Source organism: Phyllobates terribilis, unplaced genomic scaffold (assembly GCF_046119375.1).
Source record: "Phyllobates terribilis strain yellow unplaced genomic scaffold, ASM4611937v1 Scaffold_1__5_contigs__length_1240528914, whole genome shotgun sequence".
NCBI lineage: Eukaryota > Metazoa > Chordata > Amphibia > Anura > Dendrobatidae > Phyllobates > Phyllobates terribilis.
The window spans coordinates 459,054,407-459,066,737 of NW_027362761.1; the positions used below are offsets into that span (position 1 = coordinate 459,054,407).

Consider the following 12,331-nt stretch of genomic DNA (forward strand, 5'->3'; position numbering starts at 1 on the left):
GAGTACAGATAATATACCGGCCACTTTAGATAAACTGACTGCTACATGTCAGGTGGCTGAGACAGCAGACCACAAAACTGAACCTGCCTCTATTAAACTCATGCTAAAAATGGACACCAGAATACTGCTTGCATGCTTGTATAAAGCGTCTAAGTAGAGGCACGGTTATTCTAATTATATGGAGTTTTCATTTATACATATTTTTCACACATAATATAAACATAACACAATAAAATGTAAAAATACTGGATTCAAAAATGGGAATATATCCCTCTGATGCGGGAGGCGTAGACAAACACATTGCGTAAGGTCTTGTGTAGATCTCCAACCTTTACTGGTCTAGCAATAGATATTTCCACCAAACTCCATTGTCTAACTTTATGCCTTTTGATGATCTATAGGCTATACTTGTTTAGGTGATCTCAAGAAAGTATCGCTGTGATTGTGGAATCAAACAGTTTAGGTGCAGTATTGGCTGTGACCTGTAAATCAATCTTGCAGATGTGCATAGATTATTCCTGGAGGAGCTTTCTTTACAATTTAAGATGTATTGGGAAGAAGCAAATACTCAAAAGGAGTTGAAGATCCAGAAATTATTTCAACTATGGGAACATTTCAGAACAAATTCAATGTAAGCTTCCACTTCTGATACACAATTTGGACCTTGAACGTGACCTAGGTGTTGTTCCCCCTATTCGGGTACTAGACCAGTGTTTCCCAAACTCCAGTCCTCACGGCCCCCCACACGTCATGTTTTCAGGATTTCCTTAGTATTGCACAGGTGATGGAATTATTATTAAGGCATCAGAAATTGCAGCAGGTTCTCTCACCTGGGCAACATAAGGAAATCCTGAAAACATGATGTGTTGGGGGTCGTGAGGACTGGAGTTTGGGAGACACTGTACTGGACACTTATTGAGAGCAGTGTGTGGGTGTTGTACCTGATATTAGAGCACCCTGGGATCCACAAACTTGCTCCTATCCCTATCCCCATGTGTTTTTTTACTTTTGTTTTACCTTTGTGGCATATACAATTGTCATATGCCCTTCACTGGATTATTTCTGGCTGATTCCCCCTACCGTTCTCGCCTGAGACTTTTGTCTTTACGTGCCTCTTCCATTTGCCTTTAACATCTGGGATAACTTTTCATTCCCTCTCCAAGATCAGAAATGTTCTCCTGTCTCAGACATTTTTGTGTCTTCAGGATGTTTTCAGATTTGCCCTTCATAGTTTATCGATTCTGGTATTATTCCACCCAGGACTTCATCAGTTTATCATTATATTGTATTTATGGAAAAATTAAAGACATTTGGAAAATGAAATGATAAATACTACCTTGAATAACAATGGCTGAAAATGAGGAATATCCACTTTCATCTTTTCCCTCAATTATCTGAGCCCCTCCTTGGGGATCTGTGAGGAAGACATAGAACATCTCCATACCCTCAGGTTCCTCATCATCTATTATCCTGAGGGACACTTGTGTTTCACTCTGTCCATCCAGCAGTGTGATAAGCATAGCCTGATCGTCAAAGTCTAAGCCTTCAGTAGCCCATGAATAATTTCTGGACCCATGGCTATGCTCAAAAGGAAGTCCCTGTAGACCATGTTGTGCCTTTCGAGCTCCAAAAGTTGTAAGCAAGACATGGACGATGCCGCTAGCACCATGGGTGCGTTTGATGTGAATGGTGACGATGTTTAGAGCGCTATGATTCGAGTCTTCATCAATATATGTAACGGCAGGTCCGATGCTTAACATCCCAGACATGAAATCATTTGCTAAAATTCGTATAGTTGAAAGACTAAAATGAGAATGTAGCCGAGGCCTCTCATGGTACACATCAATATCTGCTACAGATGTAAGGTTAACGTAAAATAGCTCATCCGATTCATACATTTTATCATCAATTATGGAAACTTGTACTACAGAACTTGTCTGATATCTGCCAAATATCACTTCTCCGTTATCAATGGGCACATAATCTTCTCGCGGTTTGGCACTTCCTGAAATGGTCTGAAAAGTAACCCTTGTGTTGTTGCCTTGGAAGCCATACAAGCGTTGGACGTGGAGGGACACTGTCTGGTTGTCTTCTTGCACTACAATGTACTTTGAGTTAGGCGAAAATTGGAAAACTCCCATTGGTTCAAATTCTGCGAATGTGAACCCCTGTCTACAAAAAAAGAGAATAAAAGCATAAAGTGAGATAAAAGGTAAACTAAAAGAACATTTATGTTATGAAAATGTTCTATTAAATGGATTTTGTTAATGTGAGGGCAGCATGATATAGAGACAGAGACCCTGTTTCCAACAATGTGTCACTTTCTGAGCTGCCTGCTGTAGTTTTGATAAAAATCAGTTTTATCAGAAGGAGACTATCATTAGAGAACTTATAAACCTGTTACCAAGTAGTCCTCCATATTCATGGGCTCTGTATAACCCCGCCCTCAATACTGATTAGCAGCTTTCTGCCTATGCACAGTGTATACAGAAAGTTGCCAATCAGTGGTGTGGGCGAGGTTATACAGAGCTCAGCATTCAGAGAACTGCTAGATCTGCAGCAAAGAAAACTGTGATTTTATGAAAACTGCAGCAAGCAGCCCAGTAAGTGACACATTGCTGGAATCAAGGTCTTTGCCCCTTCATTATGCTGCTCTTAGATGGGGTAGCAAAAACCTGGTGACAGATTAACTTTAACAAGTGAGGAAGATCTCAGAATTGCAGTATATTAAGCATAAAGGGGTAATGAGGAGTATACAAGGGCTCATAGCAAGATTAAGAAGCATAAAATGCAGATAAAATGCAAAGAGGCGTGTAAAAATAATGGGCCAAACAGGCTGATAGGGTGGGAAGACATGAATACTGACAGATAAAGAAGAGAAATAGATGGATAGCTGACATGCAAAGGGGAAGAATAACAGGGGAACTAGACAGACACATTATTAGATAACCAGGGTATATAGGAATACTGGGCCTGGGCCTGTCACATACTATACCACAGGCCTGACAAAGGCGTTACCTCCTCAGGTCTCTACCTAATGAGTTGCTTGCATGTAACAAATGAGACCCACAGCCTTCAAATGTACCTCTGATTATGGTAGAAGGGGTAACGTTGGGGTCTGACAATACTTCAGACTTAGGTCCACCACTATCTTAAAGTGACCTTTCTGCTACCTGTTTCCATTGTCCACATACCTTGCTCGTTTCATTTCAAGGAATAATAAAGTCTATTATGGCATGTTAGATATAATTTTATCCCACATAATGCCAAAGCTAATATACACTGCTCAAAACAATAAAGGGAACACTCAAATAACGCATCCTAGATCTGAATGAATGAATTATTCATTGAATACTTTGTTTTGTACAAAGTTGAATGTGCTGACAACAAAATCACACAAAAATCATCAATGGGAATCAAATTTATTAACCAATGGAGGCCTGGATTTAGAGTCACCCCCAAAATTAAAGTGGAAAAACACACTACAGGCTGATCCAACTTTGATGTAATGTCCTTAAAACAAGTCAAAATGAGGCTCAGTATTGTGTGTGGCCTCCACGTGCCTGTATGACCTCCCTACAACGCCTGGGCATGCTCCTGATGAGGTTGCGGATGGTCTCCTGTGGGATCTCCTCCCAGACCTGGACTAAAGCATCTGCCAACTCCTGCACAGTCTGTGGTGCAACGTTACCTTGGTGGATGGAGCGAGACATGATGTCCCAGATGTGCTCAATCGGATTCAGGTCTGGGGAACGGGCTGGCCAGTCCATAGCTTCAATGCCTTCATCTTGCAGGACCTGCTGACACACTCTAGCCACATGAGGTCTGGCATTGTCCTGCATTAGGAGAAACCCAGGGCCAACCGCACCAGCATATGGTCTCACAAGGGGTCTGAGGATCTCATCTTTGTACTTAATGGCAGTCAGTCTACCTCTGGTGAGCACATGGAGGGCTGTGCGGCCCTCCAAAGAAATGCCACCCCACCCCATTACTGACACACTGCCAAACCGGTCATTCTGAAGGATGTTGCAGGCAGCAGATCGCTCTCCACGGCATCTCCAGACTCTGTCACGTCTGTCACATGCGCTCAGTGTGAACCTGCTTTCATCTGTGAAGAGCACAGGGCGTCAGTGGCGACTTTGCCAATTCTGGTGTTCTGTGGCAAATGACAAGCATCCTGCAAGGTGTTGGGCTGTGAGCACAACCCCTATCTGTGGACGTCGGGCCCTCATACCACCCTCATGGAGTCGGTTTCTAACCGTTTGTGCAAACGCATGCACATTTGTGGCCTGCTGGAGGTCATTTTGCAGGGCTCTGGCAGTGCTCCTCCTGTTCCTCCTTGCACAAAGGTGGAGGTAGCAGTCCTGCTGCTGGGTTGTTGCCCTCCTAAGGCCCCCTCCACGTCTCCTGGTGTACTGGCCTGTCTCCTGGTAGCGCCTCCAGCCTCTGGACACTACGCAGACAGACACAGCAAACATTCTTGCCACAGCTCGCATTGATGTGCCATCCTGGATGAGCTGCACTACCTGAGCAACTTCTGTGGGTTGTAGAGTCCGTCTCATGCTACCACGAATGTGAAAGCACAACCAACATTCAAAAGTGACCAAAACATCAGCCAGAAAGCATTGGTACTGAGATGTGGTCTGTGGTCCCCACCTGCAGAACCACTCCTTTATTGAGTGTGTCTTGATAATTGCCAAAAATTTCCTATTGTCTATTCCATTTGCACAGCAGCATGTGAAATTGATTGTCAATCAGTGTAGCTTCCTAAATGGACAGTTTGATTTCACAGAAGTTTGAGTTACTTGGAGTTATATTCTGTTGTTTAAGTGTTCCCTTTATTTTTTTGAGCAGTGTACAAATCTAATACTACCATATACAGCACAGAGGGCCCAAATAATATCCAGTATCAAAATAATACTCCACATAATACCACCATGTAGTCCCCATGTAATATTACAATTCAATTACCAAATAATACCATCATTCACTGCACGGGTTTGTACCACTATATGGTAGCGGTCATGGTCTGGAGGTATTATTTGTTCCATGTATAGTGGTATTATTAGTAATATTGGCCTTCTGTTTAGTAACAGTATGATAGTATTATTCATATATTATTTATATTCAGCATTATCACTGTGTTACCTGTGGAGTTACATAGGACTGCAGGTAACATCTACTATATTATTCATACTCACACTGTGTTACCTGTGGAGTTACATAGGACTACAGCTAACATCTAGTACATTATCACTGCATTATCTGTGGTGCTGCTTAGCTCTGTACGTAACAGATACTACATTATCTGTATTCAAGAGTTATCAGTGTGCTATCGGTGGTGTTACATAGGACTGCAGGTAACACTTACTAGGCTACTAAATTATCTGTACTCATAGAGTTATCATTGTGTATTATTGTCAGTGTTACATATGACTGCGGGTAACATTTACTATATTTTTTTGTACTGACAGAGCTATCACTGGGTCATCTGTGATGTTACATAGGACTGCCGGTAACATCTACTACATTAGCAGTAATCACATACGTATCGCTGTGTTATCTGCGGAGTTACATATGAGACAAGACATTTACAGTGTATTCATACTTTAGACGGGCTCCACTAGGTACACTGCTATTCAGTCCGTATAGTTGCAGAGCAAACCCTTCTGGCCCACTAGTGTTTGCCTCCAAGTGGAGTGGAATTGATATCCTGTCTTCTCCATGCTTAATGGCAACAACGCCTATCAAAGAATAAGATGACATTACGTCATATTCACTAAACACAAGGAAGATGGAACATGTATATTCTATCACTTTAGTAGAACGCAGACATAGACAATAGTTATTACGGGATTTAAAAATTTACTTCTATAATGTTTCATTTCATATATTTATGTTGTGCTTCAGAAATAATGGTTCTATCATTGCAGAGACCTAACACGTACCAAAATGGCAGAGAAATGACTTACCATATTCTGGTGTAAGTTTACCAAGCCTGATGTTCTTTGGCATGAGACCAGTGGGATATCCAGTTTTCCAATTTACAGTGACAGCGCCATAAGACCCTTCTCTGTATATAACAGCATGGCCCATGCCTGACGTGATATTTGTAAGTCGAAACGCAACGGATTCAAAACCAATCTAGAGAGAGAATGACATTACTGAATTCATCACCATTAGAAATAACTGCACCCCTAATGCACATAATGATTTGTTCTGCACAGTGCTCCACAGCGGATGTATGATAACCAAGCAAGAACTGTTCTGTACTGCATCCTATACTGTGGCTGGAAAGCCGCTTCAAAGTAAATAATGATGGTACATGCTTTCTTGAAAGGTCTTGATAAATTTAGCATTTAGCAGATTGTTCACCCTCATCTTGCCCTTAAAGGGTACCTATTTGTTTTCAACATCTTTACCCTAACTTACTGCAGATCGGTGGGTCCGGGTCATAAATTTAACACTCTACTAATAGGGCTCAGCAGGCAGAAACACAAGTGTGCATCCAATGTTCCTGCATGACTGTGCATCCAATGTTCCTGCATGAGTGTACATACAATGTTCCTGCATGAGTGTGCATCCAATGTTCCTGCATGAGTGTGCATCCAATGTTTCTGCATGACTATGCATCCAATGTTTCTGCATGAGTGTGCATCCAATGTTCCTGCATGAGTGTGCATCCAATGTTCCTGCATGAGTGTGCATCCAATGCTCCTGCATGACTGTGCATCCAATGTTCCTGCATGAGTGTGCATCCAATGTTCCTGCATGAGTGTACATACAATGTTCCTGCATGAGTGTGCATCCAATGTTCCTGCATGAGTGTGCATCCAATGTTTCTGCATGACTATGCATCCAATGTTCCTGCATGAGTGTGCATCCAATGTTCCTGCATGAGTGTGCATCCAATGTTCCTGCATGAGTGTGCATCCAATGTTCCTGCATGAGTGTGCATCCAATGCTCCTGCATGACTGTGCATCCAATGTTTCTGCAAGAGTGTGCATCCAATGTTCCTGCATGAGTGTGCATCCAATGTTCCTGCATGAGCAAGCATCCAATGTTCCTGCATGAGTGTGCATCCAATGTTCCTGCATGAGCAAGCATCCAATGTTCCTGCATGAGTGTGCATCCAATGTTCCTGCATGAGTGTGCATCCAATGTTCTTACATGACTGTGCATCCAATGTTCCTGCATGAGCAAGCATCCAATGTTCCTGCATGACTGTGCATCCAATGTTCCTGCAGGAGCAAGCATCCAATGATCCTGCATGAGTGTGCATCCAATGTTCCTGCATGAGCAAGCATCCAATGTTCCTGCATGAGTGTGCATCCAATGTTCCTGCATGAGTGTGCATCCAATGTTCCTGCATGAGTGTGCATCCAATGTTCTTACATGACTGTGCATCCAATGTTCCTGCATGAGCAAGCATCCAATGTTCCTGCATGAGCAAGCATCCAATGTTCCTGCAGGAGCAAGCATCCAATGATCCTGCATGAGTGTGCATCCAATGTTCCTGCATGAGCAAGCATCCAATGTTCCTGCATGAGTGTGCATCCAATGTTCCTGCATGAGTGTGCATCCAATGTTCCTGCATGAGTGTGCATCCAATGTTCCTGCATGAGTGTGCATCCAATGTTCCTGCATGAGTGTGCATCCAATGCTCCTGCCTGACTGTGCATCCAATGTTCCTGCATGAGTGTGCATCCAATGTTCCTGCATGACTGTGCATCCAATGTTCCTGCATGTGTGTGCATCCAATGTCCCTGCATGAGCAAGCATCCAATGTTCCTGCATGAGTGTACATCCAATGTTCCTGCATTACTGTGCATCCAATGTTCCTGCATGAGTGTGCATCCAATGTTCCTGCATGAGTGTGCATCCAATGTTCCTGCATGAGTGTGCATCCAATGTTCCTGCATGAGTGTGCATCCAATGTTCCTGCATGAGTGTGCATCCAATGTTCCTGCATGAGTGTGCATCCAACGTTCCTGCATGACTGTGCATCCAATGTTTCTGCATGAGTGTACATTTAATGTTCTTACATGACTGTGCATCCAATGTTCCTGCATGACTGTGCATCCAATGTTCCTGCATGACTGTGCATCCAATGTTCCTGCATGAGTGTGCATCCAATGTTCCTGCATGACTGTGCATCCAATGTTCCTGCATGAGCAAGCATCCAATGTTTCTGCATGAGTGTACATCCAATGTTCTTACATGACTGTGCATCCAATGTTCCTGCATGTGTGTGCATCCAATGTTCTTGCATGACTGTGCATCCAATGTTCCTGCATGACTGTGCATCCAATGTTCCTGCATGTGTGTGCATCCAATGTTCCTGCATGACTGTGCATCCAATGTTCCTGCATGAGTGTACATCCAATGTTCTTACATGACTGTGCATCCAATGTTCCTGCATGTGTGTGCATCCAATGTTCCTGCATGAGTGTGCATCCAATGTTCCTGCATGAGCAAGCATCCAATGTTCCTGCATGAGCAAGCATCCAATGTTCCTGCATGAGCAAGCATCCAATGTTCCTGCATGAGCAAGCATCCAATGTTCCTGCATGAGTGTGCATCCAATGTTCCTTCATGACTGTCCATCCAATGTTCCTGCATGTGTGTGCATCCAATGTTCCTGCATGAGCAAGCATCCAATGTTCCTGTACGAGTGTGCATCCAATGTTCCTGCATGAGTGTGCATCCAATGTTCTTGCATGAGTGTGCATCCAATGTTCCTGCATGAGTGTGCATCCAATGTTCCTGCATGACTGTGCATCCAATATTCCTGCACAAGATAGATAACTTTTAATAAGGCTCCATATAAAATCCAAAGAACATAATAATATACAATTTAAAATAGCACACTGTTTATATAGAATAGGCTTGGGGTTGATCCTGGCAGACTTATTGCGGCATTTCTATTTTAAGTCTGTCAGTCTAAGTCTAGATCTGTTTTCGATCGCTCCCCCGAATGGTAAAACTCCATTGGGGCAACAAACCGCTAATACTAACACTAGGTTGGCACCAGAATCCACATTTTTTAACACCCTTCCCTTCCCAGGGGAACAATTCCTCCATGATGAGTTATCTCTATATTTTAAGGAAAATAGTAGTACTACATATACTTAGGTGGTGTGGCATACTTGCTTGTGGTATTCTATAGGCAGCATTCAATCATATTAAGGAAAACTCCCAAATGGAGACTTTAAACCTGGAAGCAGCTGCATTAGAGGTGGACATACATACAGTTAGATCCAGAAATATTTGGACAGAGACAAAAGTTTTGGCATTTTAGCCAATTACCAAAACATATTCAAGATAGTTATATAATCAATATGGGCTTAAAGTACAGACTCTCAGATTTAATTTGAGGGTATTCACATCCTAATTAGCGTAAGAGTTTAGGATTTACAGCGCTTTAATATGTAGCTGCCTTTTTTTAAAGGGACCAAAAGCAATTGGACGATTATCTCAAAAGCTCTTTAATGGGCTGCATGGGTTTTTCCCTCATTAATCCATCATCAATTAAGCAGGTAAAAGGTCTGGAATTGATTACAGGTGTGACATTTGCATTTGGCAGCTGTTGCTGTGAACCCACAACATGCAGTCAAAGAAGCTCTCAATGAAACAGAAAAAGGATCGATAGGAAATCATTCTGGTGATACTAGTTTTATTTTAGAGCATGCTAGACTAGTTTTAAAAAATAAATCAGTGAAGGACAACCACTTTAATTATTGTTACTATACCTCTGAGTTGGCAGCATCTTTTGGTACTGGTACTGGGGTTGGCTTCTGGCCTTTAAATATTTGGGGATCTCCAAAAGTGTTTTCACCCATTAATGTGACATTTGTCAACTCAAGAGTAAAATTAAAACCAGGCAAAAGGAAAACCTACAAATAAAAAATATAATTAATACATACCCATAATGCACCATTATTATAATAATGACATATATACTGTAGCGGGGAAATTACTGACCTGGTTGCTTATTGGCACTGTACTAAATCCATAGCTCGCACCATCTTTAATCAGCACTTTCCCCTCAATTGTTCCTGTCAGATTAACTCGTTCTGACTTTCCGAAGGAAATCTGATACTGCACAGTGACATTACCAAATGTTCCAGCGAGCCGTGTGACATTAACCTGTACGTAACGTCCCATGTCACTATTCACAATAATATGCTGACTTGCAGGATCCAAAAGGAAAACACCATAAGGATCGTCATTTGCCAAAACGGTGAACCAAACCATGCTTTTGCCTTTATCCAAGTCTGCACCTCCATCTACAGAGGTCAACTGAACCATGTAGGTCTCGTCCAGTTCAGGCACATCATCTGGTAGGAGCTGAAGATGTAACTCTGCAATATTCTGACCATCCAGAATGACCACCCATCCAGAAGTCACTGTGAAATCATCATGAATGTCTGAGACACTAGTCAGTTGCCAATAAACCTAAGAAAATAAGGAAGAAGTATATTTGTCTTCATTTCATACATATTTTAAAATCTCATTTAAATGTTAAACTACCATCTTAAAGGGAACTTGAGAGCTGATACATCCTGTCCGATCCTAAGGCAGCATGAATCAGACACTGGCTGTATGATTTCAGCCACGTATGTTTGAAAAGTCACTGGGGACTGAGCCACACGGTAGAGGAGTTGGACAGTCAGTTCCTGGAGGCTTTTCCCTATCTGCTACACTGGAGTGACAGATGTTTCCCTGTACACGATATAGGTAGAGACCTCTCACTCCAGGGCGAGAAACCGCCAAGGACAGAGCCACATGTCATTCTAGTTGGAAAGTCAGTTCCCTGGCGGCTTCTCCCCACCTGCTACTCTGGAGTGACAGATGTTTCCCTGTATGTGTGCATAGGGAGAGACCTGTCACTCCAGAGTAGCGGGTGGGGAGAAGCAGCTAGAGACCGACCTTTCCGACTAGTCTCACGTTCGGCTTGGTCTCCACCTGTTTTTAAAGTGTAATTTTCTCAAACATAACTGGCTGAAATCATACAGTCAGTGTTTGATACATTCTGCCCATGGATCGGGCAACATGAGCTGTAAGGTTCCCTTTAAAGAGGATTTTTCACCAATTTTTACCTAATAAACTTTTAAAATTGTTCAAAAGTGCTAAAAAAAATTGAGTGAAAAGAGAATTATGTGTAGAGTTGATGTCTGTGTGTGAAGGGTAAATTGTTTATTATTCTTTATTACAAAAACACTATTTTCCTACTTCCCCTGTTGATTTACGACCGGAGGGCACTCAGAGGACAGTAATTCAGCATTGTAAATAATAATCATTGAGACCCTTCATCTCTATAGCAACAGACAATTCCTGTTTTCATGGAAAATTAAAGACAATTGCACGGCAAAATGAAAAGCAGATGGAAGAAATAAGAAAAGCAAAACCCAGAATTATATACATTTTTATTATAGTGTCAATAATACAAACAAGATTATGGGGAGGATGAATAAATAAAGATCAGGCTGATTTTGATTTTTTTGAGAAATATTTGATTACCGTATGTGCCTCCTTACATCAGTCAGTTTTTGGTCATCGTGTCCCAATGAGGTCTTGTTTTTTGTGGAATGCATTATATTTTGTAAGGTGGCTAATGGTTGCACAGTCGATGGGAGGTATTTGTCACAGAGATGGCAGTCCTCTGTGATGTAACCCGGAGTGTTTCTCTAGTGCAAGTAAGCACTGAGAGGATCGTTTGGTGCACCTGGGACCGGGTTATGGGTAGCTTGGAGAGTTGGGCGGGTCCAGCTACCAACATACCTCACCTCTGGGTGTGGTTAACAGCCTTTAAAATAGATGCCATTGTTTGCCACACGGTCTGTGTGTTTGGAGGAAGAAGGCCTTCTATGTGTTGTTTCGCCGCACTAAGCCAGTGAGCTGAACGCTCTGTAGCCTGTGTGCCCACAGGACTGGCTTAAGCAGAGGCTTGTTAATGGACATTTTACTTTGTTTTGCCTGAACTAAAGGCTGTTTGTATTCCTTTACTTTTGCCAGGTTTATGAGGTAATAAACCAATATGAAGATAAAGGAACATGCCTCCTGTTTGCCTCCCACCGCACCCAAGTGAGTAAAATCCCTACAATTTATTTTTATTTACATTGTTAATCATAAATAATGTTATAGATTTATTATTCAGGTTGTTACAAGTGTCAAGATACCAATTTGTTTTTGTTTTATCTTAGAACGTAATTAAATTATATGATCTAATATAAAAATGTAGGTTTGTGTGATTACATTTTAAGTACTATCTTTCTCACATTACTTTTCTATATATATTTTATCATACAGTGACACGTAAAAGTTTGG

The 12,331-nt window shown here is 42.0% G+C and overlaps 1 protein-coding gene across 4 annotated transcripts in view; it reads right to left on the reverse strand.

Annotated features, from left to right (window-relative positions):
* ADGRV1 (adhesion G protein-coupled receptor V1) overlaps positions 1-12,331 on the reverse strand; it is a 627,077-nt gene that overhangs the window by 237,063 nt on the left and 377,683 nt on the right. For all 4 annotated transcript variants that reach the window (XR_012320105.1, XM_073678624.1, XM_073678616.1 and 1 more), the window contains 5 exons: positions 9,986-10,459; positions 9,754-9,897; positions 5,973-6,144; positions 5,609-5,744; positions 1,337-2,172 (listed from right to left, as the gene is read on the reverse strand). Coding sequence is in view for 3 of the 4 variants with exons in the window: in XM_073678624.1 (XP_073534725.1) it covers positions 1,337-2,172; positions 5,609-5,744; positions 5,973-6,144; positions 9,754-9,897; positions 9,986-10,459 (1,762 nt within the window). In the remaining variant the exon portion in view is untranslated. The remainder of the gene's footprint in view (positions 1-1,336; positions 2,173-5,608; positions 5,745-5,972; positions 6,145-9,753; positions 9,898-9,985; positions 10,460-12,331) is intronic.